The sequence below is a fragment of the Malassezia japonica genome, chromosome 7, assembly GCF_029542785.1.
Source record: "Malassezia japonica chromosome 7, complete sequence".
Classification (NCBI taxonomy): domain Eukaryota; kingdom Fungi; phylum Basidiomycota; class Malasseziomycetes; order Malasseziales; family Malasseziaceae; genus Malassezia; species Malassezia japonica.
In genome coordinates this window covers 20,888-46,607 of record NC_083376.1, presented here as the reverse complement: position 1 = coordinate 46,607, position 25,720 = coordinate 20,888, and the positions used below count along the sequence as shown (strand labels likewise).

The following is a 25,720-nucleotide window of genomic DNA, read 5'->3' as shown; positions in this document are numbered from 1 at the left end:
CGTGTCTGGGATCTCCACATTAAAACACCTCCGCCCGACTTTCCCGGCGCAACGATGAAAGGCATTTTCAAGCGTGGCCCGCGTATTCCTGCTGTTGCCGAGCCCGGCACGGCGCCTGCAAGTGATCCGTACAGCGCGAGCAGTGGCTCGCAGCTCCCGTCCGATGCCGAGCTCTTGGCTGAGTACGGCGCGGGATCGACACAGCCACAGACCAACACTCGCTCGAGCTACAGCCAGCCCGCGAGCAGCCAGCCGTCGTACGGTGCTCCGAGTGCCCAGTATGGTGCGCGCCCCTCGTACGGTGCGCCTGGCGGGATGCAGGCGCAGTCGTACGCCCCAAGCGATCCCTACTCGCAGCAGTTTGAGCAAGGGCAGGAGCCGCTCGATCCCGAGGAGGAGGAGATCCAGGCGATCAAGTTCCAGATCCGCAACACGAAGCAAGAGTCGCTGAGCAGCACGCGCAACGCGCTGCGCCTTGCACGCGAGACGGAGGAGACCGCATCCAACACCATGGTCAAGCTTGGAGAGCAGAGCGACAAGATCGGCGACACGGAGCGTCACCTCGACGTGTCCAAAGCGCATGCGTCCCGTGCCGAGGACAATGCGCGCGAGATTTCACAGCTGAACAAGTCCATCTTCCGGCCCAAGTGGAAGCGCGATCGGCGTGCGAAGCGCGAGGCCCAAGAGGCCAAGGCCGTGCAGCGCCACATTGACGAGCGCATGGAGCGCGAGATGACGCGCGAAGAGGTCCTCACTTCCCAGCGCCGCGTGGAAGAGAGCGTCCAAGGCACCGGCACCTTTAACCGCCTCAAGTCGAAGCTCTCTGGCCAGAACGACGTGCCGCTCGACCCCAAGGCGCAGCGTGACCGCTACCAGTTCGAGGCGACCGAGAGTGACGACGAGCTCGAGGACGAGCTTGACGCGAACCTCGACGATATCTCGTCGCTCAGCGCGCGTATGAACGTCCTCTCCCGCGCAATGGGCCAAGAGGTCGATACACAGAACAAGCGTCTGGGCCGCGTGAGCGACAAGACGACCGACCTCGACACGCGCATCTATGCGGGCACGCAGCGTCTCGCGCGTCTCAAGTAGTGCTATATGTCTAATAGATCTCATCAAATGGCCGGGTATCGTTGAAGCAGCTGTCCCACACCTCGTCCACGACGCGGATCGCCGTTTCTTCGTCAGGACACGCCGCATTCGAGCGCACAGAGAGGACCGCGCGACGCTTGGTGCAGTTCTGGTGTTGCCGCAGGAAGGAGTAGTTGCGGCGGTGCATCTCACGCATAAAGCGGCAGTCGCCCGAGAGCGACGCGGCCCGGATCTCGCTGCAGGCATGATGGCGCAAGTTGCTCCAGTCGACCTTGAAGCGGCAGTGGTCCCACCAGTGGATCATTTCGTGAGAGAGCGTGTCCTCCAGGTGCGACTTGCTGTAGATGCGGTTCGCGCACAGGAGGATGCCGGCTTCGGACGTCGGCCGGCCCGGCGCGGAAGGCGAAAAGCCGCCGGCAATGTCGGGCGGGCACGTCGAGATGAGCAGCTTCGGCGGCGCTTGCAGCTGGCTCACGTCCGTCTGCTCGCGCGGCGTCACCGGGTTGCAGTCAATCAGCGCGAGGTGCTTGACCATGAAGCGCACCATCGGACTGGTGCGCAGCAGGTCGTCCTTCCATTGCTCACAGCGCTGCTTGGCTACGAGATCTTCTTTCGACTCGTCTTCATTCACAGAATGCACCGGATAGTTGCGCACAGGCGCCGTCAGACCGCCCGTCATGCGCGACCACCACGCCTGCGCGCGGCGCGCCTCGCTTCCCTCGGCCATGAGGAGCGTCCGTGCGGCGTGCCGATGTAAGTGTGTATTATCACGTGCATAACTGTACTCACTACACGTGACCACCGCGTGCGAACGTTTTCGCCGTGCGGCGTGGCTGCGATCCGTACCACCTTCCACTGACGTGAGTCCTTTGCAAGGTAAGCTTGACTCGCCGCTCGCAGCCTCGCCTCCGTACGGCATTGTTGCGGTGCGCACGACAGTGAGCAGTACTAACATTGTGCAGAATGGGTTTCCGCCACAACAATATCCTCTTTAACAACCACTTCCACAAGGACTGGCAGCGTCGGGTGAAGGTCTGGTTCGACCAGCCCGGTGCCAAGAAGAGCAGGCGCAACGCTCGCGCTGCTAAGGCCGCTGCCCTCGGCATGCGTCCCCTGCAGCCCCTGCGCCCTGCCGTTCGCGCCCCGACCCTGAAGTACAACACCAAGCTGCGCCAGGGCCGTGGTTTCACCCCCGAGGAGCTCAAGGCTGCTGGCATCCGCAAGAAGGAGGCCCGCTCGATCGGTATCCCCGTCGACCACCGCCGGAAGAACAAGAGCGAGGAGAGCCTGAAGCTCAACTCTGACCGCCTCAAGGCCTACAAGGAGCGCCTCGTTGTGCTGCCCCGCCGCAACAAGAACAACAAGGACAAGAAGACTGACCTCTCGGCCCTTGAGACCATCCGCGTCACTGACGCCGCCTTCCCCATCCCCGCTGGCACTACCCAGGAGGCTCCCCGCGCCATCACCGCCGAGGAGAAGGAGACCGATGCTTTCCGCACCCTGCGCATGGCCCGCGCCAACCACCGTTCCGAGGGTGCCCGCAAGTCCCGCCAGGCCAAGAAGGACGAGGAGGCTGCCAACGCCAAGAAGTAAATTCTTGGCTGACAGTTGTGATGTACACAGAGGATGTTCCCCACCACCAAAATTATTGTGGGCATATCATACCGCAATTGAATTTGCTTGCCCTGCCGAAAATAACGTCTGCCGTCAGAAGCTCAATAGGGGTGTGTCTACTGTGAATTCAGCGATGAGCGTGCCATGGAGTGGGAGGGTATCGTTACTATGTCCAAGAGGGGTATAGGATCGACTACCACCGCCGCGGCTTTGCATAGAGGCGGTGGAGCAGGTTGTGCAACCGTTGAATGTTCATCTGCACGTACTTAAAGTCGAGCTCGCGCGCCCCTTCGCGCTGCTTTTCGAGAAGGTCGTCGAGCTTCAGATCCATTTCCAGGATCGGCTCGGCGCGCCCTTTGTAGTGCAGCGAGATGAGGAACGTGCCGGGGGTCGGAGAGAGGAACTGGAAGTAGATTTGGGGGCGGCGGTCCTGGGGAATGAGCGTCTCTTCAAACAGCAACTCCCGCTCCAGCTGCTGGTAGGTATACTTGTGCGCATGGTTCCCGGAAAAGAGGCGCGAGCGCCGCAGATCCTTGCCGCCCACCGACACGACACCGAGGGGTGCCGTCGAGATGCTTTCCTTGTTGGAGCCAGAGGTGATACGTGCGTTCTGCAGGTAACTCTTGTACGTGTCCAGCTGGCTGCGCAGATAGACGTTCTGCTTGCTGATCGACGACAGCACCGCGCGCAGACTCTCGAGCTCCTTGGCGATCTCGTCGCGCGAGTTGCCCAGGAACTCGAGCTCGGCTTGGATCTCGTCCGAGAGCGGAATGTACGCGTTCTGGGCGTCGACCATGCGCAGGGCGACCAGCTCTTGTAGCATCGCAGCGACACGGTTGCCTTTTTCCACCAGCACACTGTCGCCCGAGTGCTGCGCGGTGCGAATCACGCCCTCGAGCTGCAGGGGGGAGCGGGGGGCGTAGGGCAGGGACCGGATGAGCTTGACGACGATCGACTTGGCCTCCATGTACAGCACGTCGTGCTGCGTCATGTCGCTCTCCAAAATCAGCTTGGACGTCCAGTCCTGGATCTGGGTCTCCCAGCGGTTGAACAAGGGAAGCTCCAGATTGTAGTTCTCGCTGCGCGGCACAGTGTCCGGTGCAGGGCCCAGCTCGGCGATGAGGATACGCAGATGGTCGGTCGCATTCGGCGCGAGAGCGTCCAGGTTCTTGTACACCAGCGAGTGCATCTGGTATAGCTCGTTGAGCGAGATGTTGATCGATAAATCCTTTTTCGAGAGCGCCATGTACTGGTCGAGCTCGAGCGTGTCGTAAAAGTCGCCCACATTGCACATGGCGTGCAGGAAGGTGCACACCTTGTCGCGGTTCGTGTCAAAGAAAGGGCGCAGCGAGGCCAAAACGTTGTCCTTGCTGTACGACGAGTTGTTGACCAAGGCCTGCAGCATCTTGGCAATCAGCGTGAGCGTCCGGCGGGGGTGGCCACTGGGTGCCTCGTCGACCAGCATGTACGCCTGCGGCGAGACGATCGCGGGGTTCAAAAAACGAAGGAAAAAAAAGGCGCCGATCAATGAGCACCGCGCAAAGTCACTTGCGCCGGGGTCGCGGCGCCGGGTAAGGCTGCGGATCTGCTTGCAGATCCATCGCAGCCCGTACGGGATGAGGGGCAGGGACTGGATCACGGTGTCCAGCAGATCCGTGGCGAGGCTGCAGAGGCGCGCGCTGCGCACCTGCACCAACTGCTGCACCGCCGGGAGCATCCCGACCTGGTCGGGCGGCACATCGGCCGGCAGGCGCCGTGCGGCGACCAGTTCGTCGTACACTTTGTGCACGTCCACCTCGAGGTTCAAGTTGCTCTGGCTGTTGATCGCATAGAGGTGCTGGGACAGGGCCTGCTTCAGGTAGCTCTGCCCGGGCGGCCGCCGCGTGTACATGGTCATCATCCGTGATTCCGGCGTATTGGCGCGCAAGAGCGAGTGGGAGTCGGTCGCCCTTTCGAAGCGTGCGGCCAGGACCGACTGCGTCAGCACGGAAAGCGTACCTGAAACATGGCGAGGAGCAAGTGTTCCTCGCGTTCTTCGTATTGGTTTCCGTATAAGGTGAACATGACCGTCTGCAGCAGCATGTCCATGTCGCCCAGCGACACGAGTCTGCAGAGGTTCGCAATGTACCTCGGCTCTGACTGGAGCAAGAAAAACATGTTGGAGTAGGTTTGCATGCGGCGGTCATGGGGAACCGCGCGCTGTGGCAGATCCTGGTCTTCGCACGCGTGGGCCATGGCATTCTGTTCGTGGAGGGCCATGCGGTTGGCGATCAGGAGCGCGATGCGCCCGTCGAGGTAGCGCACATCGCAGCCGAGCAAAAAATTCGATTTGGACTGGGACGAAATCCGCGCCTTGATTTCCTGCAATTCCGTCTGGACTGGGTAAGCGGAGAAACGTACGCTGTGCGAGGTTATCGCCTACTTCGGTGTCGTCGCGCGCTGCGCGAGAGTACAAGTACGAGGCGCGCTGGGGCAGGCTCTTGCGAGACCCAGCCTCACCCTCGCTTGTTCCGACACTGTCGTCCATGCCGGCAAAGCCGCCTCTGACGGCACGAGCGGAACAAAGACTACGTTACGCCAACCGCACGATGAGCAGGCGGCGCTATCACGTGCTGGACAATGACGTCGTTGACAATGCCATTGGACTACGCAGTACGGCGGATCGGGCTTTAACTATGCATCGGGCCCATTTTGACGGCCGTCGAGCGCCCTGGCCGATCGGACGGTGTCTCGGCGCGCCAGCCCTCCACACCGAGCCAGCCGCGGGCGCCGGCGAGGAAGCGGTGCTGGAGGAGGTCGGCGGCCGTCGGCCGTTGGTCCGGGTCGAGCTGTAGACATTGGCAGATGAGGTCGTAGACCTGCTTTAGGCCTCCGCCGCCGTCGGGTTCCTCGTCCGGCTCGTCTGCACTCGAGTGCGAGTCCACCGACGAGGCGCGCGGTCTGGGCGGCAGGAAGCGCTGCTCGAAGCAAAAGTGGCGCAGGACCTGCATGGGCCGTGAATCGGGCTTGAGGCCGGCCATGGCCTCCTGTGCGTCGCGGAACGGGCATTCGCCGCAGACGAGCACGTAGGCGGTGACGCCAAAAGCCCATACGTCCTGCGGGGGCCCCGAGTACTTTTCGCCTTGGATGATCTCGGCTGCGGCATAGTCCATGGTGCCCGAGAAGGTGTCAAACTTGCGGTTCGCGCGGATGCGCGCCGCGCTCCCAAAGTCAATTAGCTGCGTCATGCCGTAGCGGTCCAGGATTACATTCTCGTCTTTAATGTCGCGGTGCACGATATTGTTGGCGTGCATATAGGCGACCACATCACATACTTGTCCCAAAAAGCTGCGCACATCGCTGGGATTCAGCCCATAGGTACAAGACTCGACAAAGTCGAACAGGTCCTGGCCGTCGCCGAAGCGCCGCATGACCAGGTAGTAGTATTCTTCGTCCTCGAAAAAGTCGAGGAGGTGGCAGATGCCGGGGTGCCCCGCAGGCTCGCCGCGCTGCTGCTTGGCAAGGAACTGCTGACGGACGTGGATCCAGTGCGCCTTGTCCTTGATCCACGGTGGGGGCTTCGCCTGAGGTGTATAGGGTGTGTGCTGCAGCTGGAGCAGCACAAAGATCTCGGCGGGGATCGTGCCGTAGGTGCGGTGCCGGCGCCATGAGTCGGCGAGGATGCAGCTCTTGACGATGTACTTGATCACCACGTCCTGCTCGTCGTCCGGCGCTGCAAACAGCGGCCGCGCGCGGCGCACAAAACCGTACGCACCGCTTCCCATATCTTCCCCAATATCATAGTCATCAATCGTTCGTGAGCGATCGGTGGCCCGCACGAGATCCTGGAGCGCAGGCGCAAGGAGCGGCTGCGGCGCGGCCATCGGCGGCACGGCCAAGTTGGCAAACGAGTTGGCGCGCGTCGTCACCGGGGACAGGCTGCGTGCGGGTGTCGCGCTGCGTGTTGTCAAGCCGTGGATCGCCTGTAGGTCTTCTTCCTCGCTCAAGTCGTCGTCCTGCGTCGGAATAGGTGCCATCATTGGCGAGCGAGGGGGACGCGGCAGCACCTGCGTCGAGGTAAGCTGCATCAGCGATGGCGTCGACGCATACGGCTGCCGCTGGATGCTGCTCTCGCTCAGCGGCGACCGCCAGCCGTCGCGGTGGGGCACGGGATGCAGTGCGGAAATCGGGCTCGTGGCCGTGCCGGTGGCCTGGGGGCTGAACGACTGCAGGCTGTCCGAGTCGCTCCCGGCACTCTGCGAGCGCTGTTCATTAAAGATGCGCGAAAAGAAACGCGTAAGCTTGGAGCGCGGGCGCAGATCCGTGCCGGTGCTCCCGCCTTCGCTCGGCGCCTCGTCGGGCTGTAGCGAGTGCATGGATTGCGAAAGGTCTACGCCGGAAGCGCGTGTCTGGAAGGAGCCTGCGTGCTTCCGGGCAATATTAAACTGGGACATGTCGTGCGGCAGGCCGCCCGCGTTGCCCTCTTGGAAGCTCCGGCGAGTCTGTGCCGCAAACGACGACTCGGCGGTGCCCGGCGTGGAGAAGAGCGGCGGCTGCTGGGTGCTGCTCTCGCTCAGCGGTGGCGCCGCCGAGCGCGGGGATACCGGCACGGCGAGGTCCAGCGCCGGTACCGGGCTCCGGGGCGACATTTGCTCGACGTCGATCGTCGGCAGCGGCGGGAGCGCCTGGTCCAAGCGCTCGATCGAGAGCAGCGGCGCGGCACGCTCCGACGACGCGCGCTTCTCGTCACTCACCTGCAGCGGCGGTGCGTTATCAAGCGGCGACAGGACTGGTGCCTCGGTCGGGCTCAGGATAATGGGCTGCTGCAGGCCGAGGCCCTTGGGCGAGTCCGACAGGCTCCCGCTCGGGCGGTCGCGCCAGTTGCGCAGCTCGCTGTCTGGAAACGAGTCCTGCTCGCGCACCGAGTTGCTGCGACTCAGGCTCGAGAGCGAGCGCAGCGAGAGCGCCGCGCTCGAGGCGGGGCTCGACTTTTGCGAGCTAAATACGTCCTGGTCTTCGGGTATATCGTTCGGCGCCACGGATGGCGACATGGACAGCGACGCGCTCACATGGTGCGAGCGCAGCCGCGAGCCCGACGGGATGCGCGTCGACGCCGTCCGCCGTCCGCCGGGCGTGCGGAGTTCCGACGGGGTCTGCGGCGCTGTGCGCCCACTCGCCGTCGAGCGGCCCCAGGACACGGAGCGGCTCACACCCGTAAGCTTGGAGAGGATCGCGTCGTCTTCGTCGTCCCGCTCTGCCTTGCGCCCGGACCGGAGCCGGTCGCGCGCCTGGGTCAGCGCCTGTGCATCAGAGGCCGCACGGCTTACGCCTTTGCCCCACGAGTCCGGCGGAACCGGCTCGCTCAGGGGGCGAGGCGCCCGATGCGAGTCACTCAGCTGACGCGTCGCACCGAAATGCTCTAGCGGCATGGCGTCCGCGTCGCCAAGGGTGCGCGCTACGGAGCTGTCCAGTGCGTGGGCGAAGTGCCTAGTACAATTATGTCAGCAACGTGGCGGACACACGTGGGCGAGTACTACGGCGAGCGGCGCGCGCGGCGCGTCCGCGGAGCGGCGTCTGACGGGGGCGGTGCGGCGTTTGGCGCGCGGGTATCCTGGTTCATTTTGGCGCGTTTGGTGGGGGTATTAGCTTCGGCGCGGCGCCGCTTTGCTCCGTCCTCGTTCCACTTGCCGGGCCATGTAGAAAAGTTGCCGTGGTCGCCGAGGAGGCACACGGCCTCGTAGGCGCTCGTCTGGACGGGCTGAATGAGTCGCGCAACGTACCTGTACACTGAGCCGCGAGCGGTTGAGCAGCGCCATGCCGGCAATGCCTGCCAGGTGCTCGTCCGAGAGGTACGCAACGTCCTTGCGCTGCTCCGCGCTCAGCCCCTGCGCAATGTGCTGCAGGAGAGCAAGGGGGACAAAGTAGGGGAGGCGGCGCACAAAGCGCACGTCCACGCGGAACCACCGGGGGTTCGCCTTGTCGGTCGCCTTGGCGTCGTAGTAAGGGTGCTTGCTGTCCCACGCGGTGGGGTCGGGGTACCCGTCGCGGCACACCTCGGCCAGCGCCGCAATGCCGGGGAGCTTGGTGTTGCTGTGGTAGAACAGCACCTCGTGCCCTACCTTCATTTCATCGCGCAGAAACTGACGCGCCTGGTAGTTGCGCACGCCCTCCCACGACGTGACCTTGGCTTTTTCAAAGGTATCTGCACTGAACGACACGTCCACGCCCTGCACGACGCGCGGCTCGGGCTCGGATTTCATAAGCCAGTGGGTCCCCATGGTAGTCCTTGCCTCCACTCCCAACTTTTTTGCGGCATGCGGATCGGCGCGCTGTACCAGCACTGTTTCGAGACGCGCCCGTGGGCGACGTTGATCGTCACCAACGGCACGCTCACAGTGGTTGCCGACGCTCTGGCACAGACGTTCGACCGCGAGCAGGAAAAGAAGAAGGCGGAGAAGCAGCTTATCAAGTCCGAGCCGCAGCCCGTGTCGTGGGACTGGCACCGCTCCGCGCGCTTCCTCGCGTTCGGCAGCGGTGTCGCGCCTGCACTTGCGGAGTGGAACAAGTTTCTGGAGCACAACTTCCACATCCGCTCGGCCACTGGGCGCATGCTCTGGGGTGGCCTCGCGCGCCGCGTGCTCACCGACCAGCTCCTCTTGTACGTTGCTCCACTCACGCAGCGCGCCTCTCTCGCTGGCCGTGTTTGTCGGGTCGATGGGCTATATGGAAGGTCGCCGTACCTGGTCGGCGATCGAGGAAAAATACAAGGACGTACGTCGCAAAGCTCACCCAGGTCTATTGGCCGGCCCTCAGGGCCAACTGGTCCGTCTGGCCGATGCTCCAAATGTTCAACTTCGGTGTGCTACCTCTACGGTACGTGCACAGACTAACCCAGCCTGCGCGTACCTTTTTCGGCTACGTGCGGTGTCGCCTGGACGCTGTACCTGTCGCTACTCAACCAAAAGGATACGTAGATCAATTAGATATATACAGAGGAAAGGTCCAGGTCCTCAAAACTGTCGTTGGGCGCCTTGACCTGCAGGTCGTACCAGCGCCCAGAGCGGTCCGCACCGTTGAGCACCGCAATCAGCGTCCACCATGCCTGCCACGCCACGGCAGGCACAATGACATGGCCTTCGCGCAGCGTCGCGAGCCAGCTCCTCCACGCGAGCGTATTCCACGCCCCGGATGTGCTGGGGTAGGGACACGGCGTGCTGATGTCGGGCTCGCCAGCACTCGGCTGGTACGCATGCGCCGCAGGCACGACTTGCTCGCCGGGCGGGGGGAAACGCTGCCGGATCATGTCCGAACCAAAGATGCACTTGTCAAGGTACTGCAGCTCCCACGCACTCTCAAATACCCACCGAGACGTGCCGAGCTGATGCACAAAGAACTGCACGGATGCGCTGCTGATAACTGGGTAAGTCGCGATACGCACTGATCGGTGTATGTACATGGCTCGAGCGCAGCCGCGAGCGCGACCACCGAAAGTCTCTGTGCTCCTCGCCTTGGGGGCCGTGGCGCAGCGCCTCGGGGATGCCGGGTAGCCGCTGGAAGCCATGGGCAGCGTTCAGCGCATCGTCTTCGACACACGGCGAGGGCTGCGCACGTCCGGTGCGCCGCGAAACAGCCACGATGTTTTGGGGGACCTCGCGGTCCATTTCATGCGCCAATCCACTGCGGATGCGCGTTGTTTCGTACTCAGATACCCAGCCAAAGATACTCGAAAAGAGCGCGTGCCAGTCCGACCACGTACGGCCCAGCACATTGCGCGCGAGACGGGGGGCGGGGTCCGTGCTGGGATCCGATTGCGTCTCGTTGTTGCTTACCGTCGAGCGCAGCTCAACAGGCGAGTCGGGCTCGTCGCCGAGACGCGGCGTCAGCACGTCCTGGTCAGGCACACCCGGAAAGCCCGTAAACTCTTCGCCACCAGCCTGCACATTGCTGCGCCAGGACAGCACCGCATCGTGCTTCTTTTTGATGCTCGAGTTGATGTCCGCTGCACGCCCAAGGGGGGCAAAGACTTGCTCTTGCGCACAGAGACTCCCAGCGCCATAGCACAGGTGCTGCACACCTTCCCAGCCAAAGGCCTGCGCCATGGCATACGAGAGTATCGACGGCAGCGCATCGTCCGCACCGCGGTTCCAGCTGGACTGCGTGCCGGGGCGCAGCACCGTCGCAGATGCACGCCGCAGCAGCGCCAAAAAATCCTCGCCATCGCCGACGCCAGGTACATCGGAATCATACATAGACGTGGTCGCTTTGCTGTCTTGCATAATACTGCGCAACCCCGAGTTGTACTCGCTCGGCTCAAACAGCGAGTCCTCCTCGACACGACCGAGGTCGGAGGGCATCGCGTGCGTGCCGAGCGAGCGCGCCGCGGCACTGCCCGACGAGCTGCGCCGAGGGCCGGACGCAGGTCGGTCCTCCCGCCGGTGGTCCACCTCGTCGTCCGAGTCGATCGCCTCGGCATTTTCGGGGCCATAGGGGTCCAGATGGTCGTGGTTCCGCATCCATGCTTGCGACGATGCGGCTGGCGCGCCGGAAACACTCGACTTGCGCAGGCCGCGGTCGAGGATGCGATGCACAAACGAGCGCCGCGAAACTGAACCACTCACCTCATCGCTCGCAAGCGACTCGACCGTGGACGGCGCGCCAGTGGGAGGTGTGCTTGTATCGTCCCGCACCACGGGCGTAAACTCCAGGCCGGGCGCCCGTTTCGTCCGCGCATCGTTTTTGGGCTCGGCCATCGAAGGGGAGGGCGCAAGGCGCACAGCGTGCAAATCCAGTCGCACATTGAAGCGCACGCATCGCGCATTAGTCTCATCGGGTACAGACGCCACCCAGAGCTCGTACATGTCTGTATTGACAGTACCAGCGTCCCCATCGCCACGGCGCGAACTACGCCGCATCGAGCCCAGGATCGATCTGGGCTGAGAGACTGGCGCCATGTCTGTATCCTGCGGCCGCGAATGCATTGCCGCGGGAAGCGAGGGACGCCGTGTCCACTGAAAGTGCTTCTGCAGCCGTCCGGGCGTAAACGAGCCACGGCGCTCGACTGGAGCGCCGGTCGCCTCGGGCTCGGGAGGAGCGGGCGAGCCGTTGCGGCCGCTCTCTCCCAGGGTCATCGAAGCAAAAAGGGTCTCCTCGGGGCTCCTGGGCGCTTCTTGGAGCACCTTGGCGAGGCGCGTGTCAAAGAACCGGCGCAGCCCAGTAAAGTGAGGATCCGGATCGGCGGCATCCAGCAGCACGAGCAGCTTCGTCCACTGGTCTACAGACTCCATAAAAGTCTCCGACTTGGCATTGCGCATGATCACGGGCCACGGCTGGCGCTCACTCGGCACCAGCTGGGGCAGGAGCCGCATGCCTTGGCCGGCGTTCAGTTCATCCTCCGAGTCGCTCGATTCATCATGTTCACTCGGAACCAAACTGTAGTGCAGTGTCGGAAGCGACTCTAGGTGACAGGGAAAGCCCACCGTAAAGAACGGCTGGAGCGCCTCGTCCATCGGTACCTTTCCCTGGCTGGTCGCCACAAGCGGCGCTTGGGCCAGACTTTGCCCTATATAGGTATGCTTATGTAATGACGGGCGCCAGACGCCGCAGGGCTACGAAGCAAGGCCGAGCTGGGCAGGCGTGCCCTGGAAACCGTTTTTTGGCACGTGGAGGTAGGGCGTGCCTTTGTAGTCTGCCGTGTTCTTGTACGCAGAGTTACCCCACCATCCCGCATTGAGAAAGTGCTGGTTCGGGCCTTTGGGAAACTGCAGCGTAAAGAAGATAAAGACGACCGCAATGGCCGAGGCGCCTTCGAGCGCAGCGGCCAGGATATAGTTGTACTTACTCCATGTTACCGAGCCGAAGCGTTTCCAGACAAATTGAGTGAGGAAGCCAACCAGGATCGGGGCCGTGTACTGGATTCCGGTCGCAGGGGGAATGCTGCCGATACCCGCAAACATCACTGGGATATTGATCAGGCGCCAGGGGCCTTTAGGGAAGCGCAGAGCAAGTAGCCACATGACGAGGGGGACGGCCGCTCCGACCAAAAAACCATAGAGAAGTGCATTATACGGACGGCCGGGGCTGAACATGTACTTGGGGCCGATAAGGCCCCACACGATACTCGCCTGGCCAAACGTCATACTCGGCGCGCACGTAAACTTGTCGGGTTGGTCAGTGCGACAGATCCCTTCAATGTTGCTAAAGGCCCATTGCTGGACCAAGATGTTCACGATACCGCCCACGGTCGCTGCCACGGTCTGTACAATGAATGTAGCACGGGGCGGGACTTTCATATAGTGCGCCAGCTTTTGGTCCATCGCGAATTGCACACCTTGCCACGACACGGTGTACATGGTCGACTTGAAAATCATCATGGCAATGGGGAATCCAGGAAGAATGTAGCCAATGATGAGCTCTGAGAGCATATTCAAGCCCACTTCCTGGTTCGAAATCGCTGTCACGACGCCAACAGGAAGGAGGAAGACGGCGCCGATCACGATCGCTAAAACAAAATGCCCGGCATGCATTCCCGTCGGCCATCCGTGAATAGAACCCACGCCCATGCCGAACGCAACCAAAAATACAGCGAGATACCACCAGTATGGCGCCTCTTTGTACTTATTCATCAGTCGCATGTGCACGTCGTTCGCTTCCTTGGGGGGCGTGCGCAACTGGCGCCACAGTGCTTTGCCATGAAAGAGTGTCACATGCACAATCACACCAGACACGGATGCAAACGCCAGAAAGTAGCTGATGGCAAGGGCAGAGGGAATATACAGGCCTGAATAGTTATCATACATTTCAGGAACGAATCGTAAACCGCCGCTGGGGAGCTTTACAGAGACATTACTGGAATTGTACTTTTGCCCGAACCGGTCAAAGGTAGACGAGGAAAACATCGGAAGGTACTTCATGTTCCACGTATTTGAATAGTACAACGCGGGGCACAGAATCACGTAAAAGATGACGAAGCCACCGAGAAGATTGGCCAGTGACCACCACGGCGAGTACAGCGGATGAATCACCGAGTTAACCACAGTCCAGTCAAACGTAAACGGAAGGAGACCCAGTCCAGACTGAGACCCAAGCATCTGGTTTAGGGGTACATTTGTGGGCGAAATGAGACAAAACCAATTTCCGATACTCAGCATCGCAAAAATATAGGTGGGGAAGAACTGGTAAAAGAATAACACGACGAATGCAAGCCAGAAAAACTTGAAGCGCGAAACACCAGGAAAGGCGCCTTGTGAAGTCTGAATACCATGTAAAGAGTTGAGCAACGCTGCTTTGGGGAGGTTTTGAGGCCAGATCATCTGCGAAGGCCAAATAAGGAACCGACGGCAAAAACTCGCAAATGATACGCCCAGGAGCTGCGTGCTCACAATCAGTAGAATTCCATATCCAATACCCCAGTCTCCAACGCCAAGAGTAAAGCGCTGCACAGTAGGAATCGAGGTGGCGTATGCTGAATGGGAAGACATAAGCGTCATAAGCGCCAGCAGCGTGTGTTCCTTCACATTGAATGGGCCGGGATTCAACGACCATGAGCCAAACCGGGTTGTCCATACTCGCGTGGGAAGTGCCCATGCGAGAAATTTGCCCATAGGGTATACCACAATCATCACACAGTAGGGTGTCACAGTCGTGGTCGGATAACGCATATTCAGCAGCTGGTTCAGACCAGGCACAACAATAATCACAAGCAACCCTAGAAGCCATAACCGAAATGTATTGTAGGGCATATGAGGGTCATCCACATTGCTCACAGATGCTCGGACTTCTGGGTACGGAGAGTCATCTTCAAACAGATGTTCTAGCTTTGCTTCCAGCTTGACGTCATCGGAATCAAGTGCTTGCTCCGCATCCTCGACAAGGTCATGATCCATATTGGGGTCTTCGAACCGATCTTGCACAACATTTTTGATATGATGCAAAGACGGTTCTGTGGGGCTCCTAGGCATCTCAGGCGAAACTTCTCCTATCTCGTCGTGTGGCCCTGCAACATGGCCTATCCATCGCTCAAGTGGCGTTTTCTCCAGTGTCATTTGCCACTAAAGGAAGCCCGCAGTGGTCAGAAGAAACTAGGTGTCTGTGAATGTAATGAAATACCGTGGCAGAATGCGCCTATTCTCGAGGGATAGGGCCATGATAGCAGGTCACGATAGCGTGCTTCTCATGCAGGCGCCGTTTCATTTCGAAATATTGCAGGATAATAACGCAATCGTAGTTCCCGATTTCGATAAGCCAATCAGAATCCAACATCTAGCCCTGCACCTAGCTCACGTAGGCACATGCGATGGGTGTATGAGTCAGGCCTGGCAGTGACATATTCCATAGAGCTAGGAAGCCTGACAAGTCCCAACTGTAGTACAATTTTTTCATTCAATAATCCTCTCAAGTGAGACGTGCGAACATAAGATTATCAATCATACCGCGCTAACCTCAGAAGTGGAGAATGTGGGGTAAAGAGGCGTTGAACTAGCACCAAACTTCGTCCTATGCCAGTGTAGCTAGGCTGGTCGTCCAAATCCGATAGGCGTCCCTTCGAATACAGCTTCGGGCGCTTCGAGGTAGGGCGTGCTCTTATAGTCTGCTGCATTCTTGTACGCTGAGTTTCCCCACCATCCTGAGCTGAGAAAGTGCTGGCTCGGTCCTTTTATACAAGTGTACCGCAAAGAATATAAACACCAAAGCAGTAGAAAAGACATTTACCAGCGAAGCTGCCAATATGTAATAGTACTTGTTCCATGTCATCGAATGGGATCGTGTCCAGACGAATTGAGAGAGAAAAACAATTAGGATTGGCGCTGTGTGCTGCATACCAACTGCTGGAGGGATACCGCAAACACCCGAAATCATCACCGGAGCATTTATCAGACACCAGAGGCCTTTGGGAAAGCGTTGATCTAGCAGCCACATGTCAAGTGGAACTGCTGCGCCGACCAAGAAACCGTATAACAGCACCTTGAATGGACTACCAGAACCAATGAGGTGCTTAGGACCAACTAGACCCTGGATCCGGAATTCATCGTCAAAGCCATGAAGGTCTCGTACTCAAAGAATGTAAATTTTAGTAGCGATCACTTACCCCGGACCACTGGATTAACATCATGATGAAACGACTTTGGTGAATAAGATAATTTAGCATGATCCGTATGTGGGCGTGCTTTTGATTCAAATTTTTGTTTTGTTTTGTTTTAGTGCAATCACCAAACGCCGCATCGTGCCGACCAACCAGCAACTGATGTATCTGGTGACACTTGCAAAACTTTTTTTGACAGAACGCACGGGCCACTTTGGACTCTGGTTTACATCGCATCTCAAAACCATATGGGTTGTGCATAATTCAATTTTCTAGTATAGTTGTTACATATTTAGATCAAAAACTAATCATAAGTACACTTTAAATGAATCATAGGGCTATACAGTAGAAATAAAAGTAGTGGATGCTTAATGAGAGGCCATGAGACGCGTGTTGTTTGTACAGAAGAGATGAGAAATAAGAGTAAATCTCAGTATTGTCAATCAGAAACTAAATTTCGAAACTCTCTTTGTGGCAAAGAAGAGCCGACGCTAATTTCTTCGTTGCAGGTCTTAATTTTGCTAGAACCCGCTTTGACCGGTGACGCAGACTTGTTTTGCGCTCGAACTCGGGCTTGTTCACGTTTTGATGATGTCCATGAAGTTCGAATAGCTGGTATGAGCTTTTTTAAGTCTTCTTGGTTCACGCCTTCTTTTATCGTATTGAGGATATGGCAAACTGCATATCTGTGGTTTGCAACCACCTTGTCATCACGGATACGGACAATGCGCCATGTTCCGTCATGGGCAGGCCCATTGGTGATATATTGCCAGGAACATTCCACGATTCGGTCATCGAGCTGCTCGCCTGAGCGTTTCCATTGCTCCCATTCTTCATCTCTCATTTCAAGATAATCAAATGGCTCGTGTGTGTTTCCTTTAACCTGTCGAAATAGTTGAAATAGGGGTTTGGCATAGTAATTTGGAACCTTCCCTTGTGGATCTGCGTCCAAGTCGGGGGGGAACCTGAGTTGGAGCTTAAGATCAATTGTGGTCTCATGAGGTGGTTTCCATTTCAGTATTCTCCGGTCCGTACCACAATTGTAACCACCCATAGTATTAGTAAAGATGAGGCCATCTGTATTGTGTTTCGTATTTGCAAGACCCTCCAGAACGGAATCGAGCTCATAGGCACATCTCATTTGCTTGACTTGTACATCAAAAGGTGGATCGTTTGTTTTATTGTTGTCCAAATAGCATTTATAGGGACGAAGGATATCATTTCGCAAACGTGCATATCTCTTTATCAGCGGAAGTTGCACTAAACTTTCGCCGTCAATTGCCATACAATCAAAGAGAAGGAGGTGATGCAATAGTTTTCCATGGCAGTCAACATAGACGACAAGTTCTCCATCTAAAAGAGTATCGGTACGACCTTCAGATATACCCTCTGAGAAAAGACCAGTTTGGAAACAGGCAAATACCACACCGGAAACCTCATAAAATTCATTTTTCCTGTTCACCAAGTAAACCTCTTGTTTGTCTGTCACTGGTGATTTCACAATGAGAACGAGCACGCGGAGACCATCAGATTTCTCACACACCCAGAAACTGATCGTAAGATAAAGCACTCACTCTTCTCGTACAAGAACTGACAACGAACGGCGGTTCATAGAAACAGGAAGTGCGCCAGGGAAGCTGGTATAAGCCAACTAACCAGTGCTTACCGAGCTCGATCCAAATTAAGGAGGTTTTGAACCTGTTTCTGGAGACGGTTCAGCTTGTCGCCATTTGAAAGCTTTTGACCCGGCATGACCGGGATTTTTTGCGACATAGCGAAAACAGAGATTAATGTTTCCAGCCGTGGCTAGTCTGTATCCCAAGATCCCGACTCAAGGTCTTTATGTATTCTTTGAATTACTCATGACATAGCCTCCGGCCTCTTTCGGGAGCTTCATGACATCGCTAACCTAATTGTAGATCGGGTACGTGTTGCTTTTAGCCAATGAGACACCATTAATATGCTCTCTGATAGTGATTGTACTGCTTGGCACTTTCGATAGCTATATTCACTGACGACTGCCCAATAGAGCAACGAAATTTTAATAAAAGAAGCAGTTCGACATGCATCGGCCCGTGTAAAAGAACGTGCGACGCTTTCTGACGTAGCCTCACGAATATATTCATTAATGTTAAATGCACGAGGTTGCCGGTATCCCGCAGAATGGGCCAATCATAATTGCGTTTTGCGCCAAGACTTTTTGATACCCGACCTGGGCACGCTCGAGCCACGTTTACGGTGTCTTTCCCCGCACGAAGCCGGACCTGGTAACTGCGGATAAGCCATGCAACAGTCAAGCACGCTTATACTGCGAGTCATTAGTTACTAATAATGCGAACTCCTAACATAACATTTTCAGCAATTACATATATAAAATGTTGGCATACTTCTTATTCAGTGTTCAATCTGCAGGGGATCGTCGTCAATGTCAGCACAGGTTTCGCCCGGACTGCAATTAGTACATATTTTGGTCTAAATACAGTGTATTGTGCACAGTTGACAAAGCACCTAGTAGTTTTGCGGAAAAGGTGAACAAGACACCATATTCAATACCCTAATCAGAAACTCCCACATTGTACCGCTATGCAGTAGAACTAGCAGATGGTAGGGATAATGGCCGCAGACTGAGTAACCGCCAAGGATCATATAACACTTTTGTTGCAATTATAGGGCAAGCCTAAAGGCATCGTACGTGAACAAAAGCCCATTTTCATTTAACTGTCACTAACCCTAAGAGATATGGAGCATTAATAATACGTTAAATAAGAGTGAAACTGATGCAGGTCAAATGTTGTTCCAAGTATTATTCTTAGCATAGTTAGGCAGGTTGGCCAACCTGAATGGGCGTTCCTTCGAAGCCTCCATCTGGAGCAGTAAGATAAGGCGATTGGAGAGCGTCGGCTGTATTCTGCCAGTTGTAGTTGCCCCACCAACCCTCAGCAAGGAAATCCTGGTTTGGTCCTTTGGGGTATTGCAGCACAAAGAAAATGAAGCACGTTGCCACAGCCGATGCACCATCCAGAGCTGCAGACAAAATATAATTGTACTTTGCCCATGAAACATGCTTATACCGCTTCCACATATATTGCGAGCAAAATCCGATCGCAATAGCCGGGAGATAGTTGGCACCAGTAGCAGGCGGGATGTTACCCGTCCCTGTGAAAATGACGGGCATGTTGACCAATCGCCACCCACTCTTCGGGAACTTCTTGGCCAAAAGCCAGACAACGATGGGAGCCAAAGCTCCAACAAGGAAGCCATACATCAAATTGTTATACCGACGTCCAGGACTGAACAATTTTTCTGGACCAATGAGTCCCCACACAATACTTGCAGTACCAAACACCCGGTAGTTGGCGCAATTGAACTTGTCAATCTGGTTCTTTGAGCAAATACCTTCAATATTTGCGAAAGCCCATGTTTGTACTGCCAACTGAACCACACCGCCAACTGCAGTTGCAAACACTTGAGCGGTGAATACAGTTCGCGGAGGAAGTTTCATGTAATGCGCCAGCTTTTGGTCTTGAATGAACTGAATACCCTGATAGGTAATCATGTACATTGTTGTTTTGAAAATCATCATAGCGATAGGATGGCCAGGATTCATGTATCCAATAATCAACTCAGAAATCATGTTAAGGCCAACCTCCTGGTTCGAAATAGCCATAATGATACCGATTGGAAGCAGGAAAATTGCACCAACAACAATGGCGAGGATAAAATGACCAGCATTCATACCGGTGTCCCATCCGTGAATAGCACCAACACCCATACCAAATGACACCAAAAACAGCGACACATACCAAAACCATGGGGCTTCTTTGTACTTGCTCATAAGACGCATGTGGACATCATTCGCTTCAAGTGGAGACGAGCGCATTTGCTTCCAGATCGTCTTACCATGGAAAAGACCGACGTGCACAAGGACTGCAGTGACCGAGGCAAATGACAAAAAGTAGCCAACGGTAAGAGCAGAAGGCAAATACAGTAACGAATAGTCATTGTATTTTTCAGGAGAAAACACGATTCCACCACCAGGAAGTTTTTCAATAACATTGGTGACGTTAAACGAATCTCCAAGACGATCGAATGTCCCAGTAGAGAACATAGGAAGATACTTGGCGTTCCAAGTGTTCGTATAATACATTGCGGGACAAACAATAACAAAAAAGAGAATGAAACCTCCAAGAAGGTTGGCCAAAGACCACCAAGGTGTTGCAAGAGGGTAGACGCAATATGAAATGACCGTCCAGTCAAAGGTAAGTGGGATCAAACTTAGTCCCGACTGTGTACCGAGCATTTGATTTAAGGGGACATTGTCAGGCGCGATTAGACAAAACCAGTTGCCGATGCTGAGCATCGTGAAGATATAGGTAGGAAAAAATTGATAAAAGAACAAGGCTGCAAAAGCAATCCAGAAAAACTTGAACCGGGACATTCCAGAGAATGTACCCTCTGATGTTGTGACACCATGGAGAGAGTTAAGCAGTGCAGCTTTTGGAAGATTGTAGGGCCAAATCATTTGAGAAGGCCAAACCAAGAATCGTCGACAGAATGTGGCGAAGGAAAGACCTAGCAACTGGGTGCTTAAAATGAGTAGGACACCGTATCCGAAGCCATAGTCGGACATGTTTAAGGTAAATTTTTGAACGGCAGGGATACCAGCAGCATATGCAGATTGGTACGACATCAAGCCCATAATAGAGATCAGAGAGTGTTCCTTTACATTAAATGGACCAGGGTTCAACGTTAGAGCACCAAATCGAGTTTGAATTTGCTTCGTCGGCAGAGCCCAAGCCAAAAACTTGCCCATCGGGTACACGAAAATAGTGACCACATAGCCGGAAATTGTCGTACTGGGGAAACGCAGATACAAGAATTGGTTCAATCCAGGAACAACAATCACCGTAATCAGTCCCAGAAGCCAAGCCCGGAAAGTGTTAATAGGCATGGTGGGGTCATCCACGTTGCTAACGGTTGCTCGGACTTCTGTGTACGGCGAATCTTCCTCGATCATGTGTCCAAGAGCAATTTCGTGCTTAAAGTCGCCAGTTTCCATTGCTTTCTCCGCATCATTGATCAAATTTGGATCCATATTGGGGTCATCAAGACGATCGTCGATGATATCGGCAAGGTGGTGCTCGGCCTGATCAATCTCATGCTGGTTTAAATCAGATGGATCAAGCACTTGCTCTTCATGTTGAAGTACAGAGGGGTTATAGGAATAGCCCTCAGCCACATGCTCGGGTTTCTCGTCCGTCATGGTAAGAACCCCTAGCAAAGTTCACTAGACAAACAGAGAAAGCACTATGTACGTCTAGGCTATCTTAATAACATCCGAGCTGCATGAGATATTTGTTGCGCCCATGACGTGAACAGCTGATAACGCTTCAGCCCCTGCGCCGGTTGTTATCATGGCCGATGCTGTAATACTGGCTATTTTCTACTTGGCGCAGCAAGATTATAAACATGTGAGATATGGGTAATTTTGGTATCAAATATTGCGACCAATAAAACTCCTTCGTTTTATCCCCCCGCATAATAATGCGCAGGCATTTGGAATGAACATTTCTGATTGCGCCGTTGTCAAACTTTGCTTAGAGCACGGAATGGGTGGTGATACTGAGCGTGATCCAGATCTGGGGATGGATAAAATGACACATGACCTAGGAAATAATCTGCCAATGAGATCGGAAGACTTGGTTCTAGTGGGTTTTGAATGTTGACAAGATTTATTGCGCTAGTGAGCTACCCACGATAGGTGAAGATTCGTATCCATTCATTATGACATTAGGGTGATTGTTCTACGCTGAATACGAGTATATGTATTGGTTCCCCACCCTGACTGGAAACCTTGATTAAAGTCATTTGGTAGCTGCAATGTAAAGAAACTGAACACTGTTAAATAACTGTGGCGCCTCCCAAGAGCAGCTGAAATCAAGTAGTTGTCCTTCGTCCATTGGACCGTATGGTGTCACTTCCGGACATATTGCATGAAGACACCGCGAGAACAGGTGCAATGCACTACAAGCCTTATTGGCCGCACATGCTAATCTCTTTCCACATTTCCTTTGCCCGATGAGAGCCGATCACATGCAATAAATGACAAGCACAATATAAACCGATGGTAGATTAAATATATACTATGTAGCGCAGCTCGGCCGATTCGATATTGAAGTTCGACAAGATACCAAAGTTTCTCAGATAAGACGAAAGTGTAAACCTGGTTGTAATTCCCTATTCTTAGCAAACTTTAGCACTTAACGATAAGCATTGGGCGCTGGGCGGAAGTTCGAAGAAAATCCAGGGATGTTTTCTGCCTTTATTCTTAGCGGTTACAATTAGTCCTGGATCTCATTGTCTATTGCTGCTCAGCGGCAGCACGATCCATAGCAAGCATGGAGAAGACGTTAACTTTCTATCTTACTACATAAATTTTTCCGTATCGTTTCCCTTTGAATCTCAGATATATAGGTATTGCACTGCCAAGATAATCCTTAAACCAAGTTTCACCAAAGGAACAAAAACGTTCGAGTACGCGCGCATCATAAAATATTGCATGACCGGGGATTCCTGAGCGAGCCATAAGATTAAGCAGTCTGGCCAATTTGCGATGGGGTCCCAGCAAATCCAAGTTTGTTGTCTGGTGTTCTGAAAGGTGTTCCCAATGCGTCTGCTGTATTGTATGGCGCCGTATTACCCCACCATCCCTCGTCCATAAACTGCTGGTTCGGCCCGTTCGGAAATTGAAGGGTAAAGAAAATGAACACTGTAGATATGGCGGTAGCTCCAGCGAGCGCGGCAGAAAGAACATAATTGTATTTTGCCCATTGAACGGTCCGATACTTTTTCCAAACATATTGCGTAAGGAATCCAACTAGCGTGGGAGCAGTGAAGTTGATCCCCGTCGCAGGTGGAATATTTCCGGTGGCCGTAAACATGACCGGCATGTTTACCAGACGCCATTGGCTGTTCGGATATTGTTTTGCAATCAACCAGAATGGAATGGGAGACAGAGCGCCAACTAGGAATCCATAAAGGAGATGGTTGTAAGTGCGGCCTGGGTTAAACAAAAGTTTTGGCCCGATGAGGCCCCAAATTTCACTTGCAGTTCCGAATACTTTGAAATCTGGGCAGGTAAATTTGTCTGGCTGGTGCTTTGAGCAAACATCTGGAATATATTTCAAAGCCCAATCCTGAACAGCAAGACTGGAAAGTCCTCCGACAACAGTGGACAAGACTTGTGTTAGAAAGAGTGTTTGAGGGGGGATTTTCATATAGTGGCCAAGTTTCTGATCACTGATAAACATTAGAGCTTGAGATGTCATCATATACATGGTAGTTTTGAAAATCATCATTGCTAATGGCCGTCCTGGCAGCATATAGCCTACCACAAGCTCGGAAATCATGTTTAACCCGACTTCTTGGTTACTTTTTGCGGTAATAACCCCGATAGGAAGCAAGAAAATGGCACCAAATATAATAGCCAAAACAAAATGACCTGTATGCATACCTGTTGGCCAGTTCTGGACTCCTGCAATCCCCATAGCCAACGACACAACGAACAGTAAACCATACCACCAGAATGGAGACTCTTTGTACTTGGACATTAGGCGCATGTGAATATCAGTATCTTGCAACGGAGTTGATCGCATTTGGCGCAAGAGCATTTTCCCGTCAAAAAGTGCCACATGGACAACTACAGCTGTGACTGAGGCAAAAGACAAGAAGTAGCTTATCGCTAATGCTGTTGGGATGTACTCGATGGAATATTCATTGTATTTTTCGGCATTGAAGATTATCGTCCCGCTGTTGTTATCAGTGACTCGCGAGACATCGAAGACACTTCCGAACCGATCATAAGAGCTTGAATCAAACATAGGGAGGTAGGAACCGTTCCAAACATTAGAATAATAAGCGACGGGAGTTGTAATGACGAAGAAGGCAAAGAATCCAACAATTGTATGAGCTTGTGCCCACCAAGGCGTTGCCAAAGGGTTAATAACGTATGTGATTTGGTTCCAATCAAAGGTGAGCGGCAATAATCCAACACCAGACTGAGTGCCTAGCATCTGGTTAAGCGGCACATTGTCTGGCGCGATTAGACAAAACCAATTTCCAACACTTAACATGGTGAAGATATACGTGGGGAAAAACTGGTAAAGGAACGTTACCCCGCACACCAGCCAAAAAAACTTGAATCGACCTTTGCCTAGGGAATCGCCTTCTGATGTGGAAATACCATGAAGTGAGTTGAGCATCGCACAGTAAGGCAGATTAGATGGCCAAATCATAGAGGACGGCCAAACCAAGAACCGGCGAGTGAAACTCGCGAGACCTAAGCCTAAAAGTTGTGTACTCCAAACGATCAATATTTTGAACCCAAACCCAAAGTCTTGGTTATAGATATACTTTTGGGAACCATATATTGTAGATGCGTAAGATCCCCCAAATGACATGCTGCACATCACCATTAGTAATGTGTGCTCCTTAACGTTAAAAGGCCCGGGGTTCAATGTCAATGAACCAAATCGAGTATGCCATTTGGCAGTTGGCAGAACATTCGCAAGAAAAATTCCGATTGGATACGTTACAATAACAGCCACGATGGCGCCAATTGACGTAGTGGGTTGACGAAGAGACAATAGCTGGTTGATTCCAGGAATAACAATCATACAGAAAATTCCGATTGTCCAAATTCGGATGGTATTGATGGGCATATTTTCATCGTCAACATTGCTCACAGCAGAACGAACACTGACATAAGGAGAGTCATTCTCAAGCAACTCCGCCAATTCTGTTTCATATTTGGCGTCGCCGGACTCGAGCGCTTTTTCTGCCTGGCGTACCAGTTGTGGGTCAATATTGGGGTCGTCGATAAGAACATGAGAGAGATCGTTGAGGTGCCTCTCGACATGCGAGGCGTTTATGGGATCGCTTTGAGTGCTTCTGTCTTTTAATTCGTGTATTGCTTCGTCATGAGTATTGATCGGAGGACTGGAAGTAAATTCATTCGTCGTTTGCTCAATTTTTTCGTTTGACATGATTGTAGAATGTCCTAGCAATTGTATTCATGGACCAAGGATTGGGGCTATTTGCAAGATTGGTTCATTTATAAGGAAGTGAAGTGATATTTGTACAGCCTACACGACACTGGAGACCCGAAGGATTGACTGCTCCCTGGTGTAGTATTACGCCTTGAACCCCACTTCGCTATGCGCCATGGTTCCTGTAAAGTTCCTGTGTGTCACGCAAAGTTTTACGCCAATTTATCATGGTTTCAGTTAGGATTCCCCGTGCATAACAAATGTTTTAGCATTTACGGACTAGCAGCGGAAGGTCGTGCGTGGTGACGATGGTGAAATATTAAATAATCAACGCCCACATAGGATCGGCTGAGTCTGACGTGAATTATCAGTAAAGCACGATATTGGCGGCAGCAATCCTAGCTGGCGCATTGTCCGATTATATCCGATGAGGACAGGCAACGGTGTCCTGCTGTGCCTTTATTAGACATTGGATCATTTGTAGTATGTCAATTTTCGAGCATTGTCCATACCTCTAGATTTAAAAGACTTTAATAGTAGTGGCTTGTGGACTATATACACAATTCATAACAATAGTGCACACAGCATAGTTAGTCTACAAGAGGCTTATCCGCATGTAAGCTCTTCGAGGAAGAGGAGGGAGAGTGTTGTTCGACTAATCCCCCCCATTTATGAGCAGCACGGACCATAGCTTCGATAGGTGGTCCCTTGTATTGCTTGCGTGCGTGAGCAATCCACCACCCCATCATGAAAATAAGTAGAATCGCGTAAGCAACCACGCAGTAGTTCATTGTGTTCCCAGTAGTCGGTACAGAGGGTGGAAACAAGAACAGAACCGTAGTTAGGATGACATAAAGGATGCCGACGATGTTAAAGATATATCCCACAAGGTTTCCCAGATGAAAGTGTC

General features: G+C 54.2%; 7 protein-coding genes across 7 annotated transcripts; 3 read left to right on the top strand and 4 right to left on the bottom strand.

Moving 5' to 3' along the window:
* Window positions 1-54: 54 nt before the first annotated feature.
* On the top strand, window positions 55-1,092 carry SEC9 (Protein transport protein S9 plasma membrane t-SNARE; the record flags this gene model as incomplete). Its single annotated transcript, XM_060267451.1, has 1 exon — window positions 55-1,092. One exon carries the CDS (start codon window positions 55-57, stop codon window positions 1,090-1,092), a length of 1,038 nt encoding a protein of 345 aa, XP_060123434.1.
* Window positions 1,093-1,102: 10 nt separating this feature from the next.
* On the bottom strand, window positions 1,103-1,819 carry ATP23 (Mitochondrial inner membrane protease atp23; the record flags this gene model as incomplete). The annotated part of the gene is made up of 1 exon (XM_060267450.1): window positions 1,103-1,819. The coding sequence occupies one exon, from the start codon at window positions 1,817-1,819 to the stop codon at window positions 1,103-1,105; it is 717 nt and encodes a 238-aa protein (XP_060123433.1).
* Window positions 1,820-2,055: 236 nt separating this feature from the next.
* On the top strand, window positions 2,056-2,685 carry rpl13 (60S ribosomal protein L13; the record flags this gene model as incomplete). Its single annotated transcript, XM_060267449.1, has 1 exon — window positions 2,056-2,685. One exon carries the CDS (start codon window positions 2,056-2,058, stop codon window positions 2,683-2,685), a length of 630 nt encoding a protein of 209 aa, XP_060123432.1.
* Window positions 2,686-2,899: 214 nt separating this feature from the next.
* Window positions 2,900-8,114, bottom strand: gap1 (RasGAP protein; the record flags this gene model as incomplete). The annotated part of the gene is made up of 4 exons (XM_060267448.1): window positions 2,900-4,681; window positions 4,705-5,084; window positions 5,107-5,249; window positions 5,431-8,114. 4 exons carry the CDS (start codon window positions 8,112-8,114, stop codon window positions 2,900-2,902), a joined length of 4,989 nt encoding a protein of 1,662 aa, XP_060123431.1.
* Window positions 8,115-8,218: 104 nt separating this feature from the next.
* On the bottom strand, window positions 8,219-8,963 carry MJAP1_003519 (uncharacterized protein; the record flags this gene model as incomplete). Its single annotated transcript, XM_060267447.1, has 2 exons — window positions 8,219-8,443; window positions 8,466-8,963. 2 exons carry the CDS (start codon window positions 8,961-8,963, stop codon window positions 8,219-8,221), a joined length of 723 nt encoding a protein of 240 aa, XP_060123430.1.
* Window positions 8,964-8,999: 36 nt separating this feature from the next.
* Window positions 9,000-9,659, top strand: MJAP1_003518 (uncharacterized protein; the record flags this gene model as incomplete). The annotated part of the gene is made up of 4 exons (XM_060267446.1): window positions 9,000-9,343; window positions 9,366-9,456; window positions 9,479-9,558; window positions 9,581-9,659. 4 exons carry the CDS (start codon window positions 9,000-9,002, stop codon window positions 9,657-9,659), a joined length of 594 nt encoding a protein of 197 aa, XP_060123429.1.
* Window positions 9,660-9,664: 5 nt separating this feature from the next.
* Window positions 9,665-13,481, bottom strand: MJAP1_003517 (uncharacterized protein; the record flags this gene model as incomplete). Its single annotated transcript, XM_060267445.1, has 4 exons — window positions 9,665-10,101; window positions 10,124-12,207; window positions 12,295-13,183; window positions 13,235-13,481. 4 exons carry the CDS (start codon window positions 13,479-13,481, stop codon window positions 9,665-9,667), a joined length of 3,657 nt encoding a protein of 1,218 aa, XP_060123428.1.
* Between the last annotated feature and the right edge of the window lie 12,239 nt (window positions 13,482-25,720).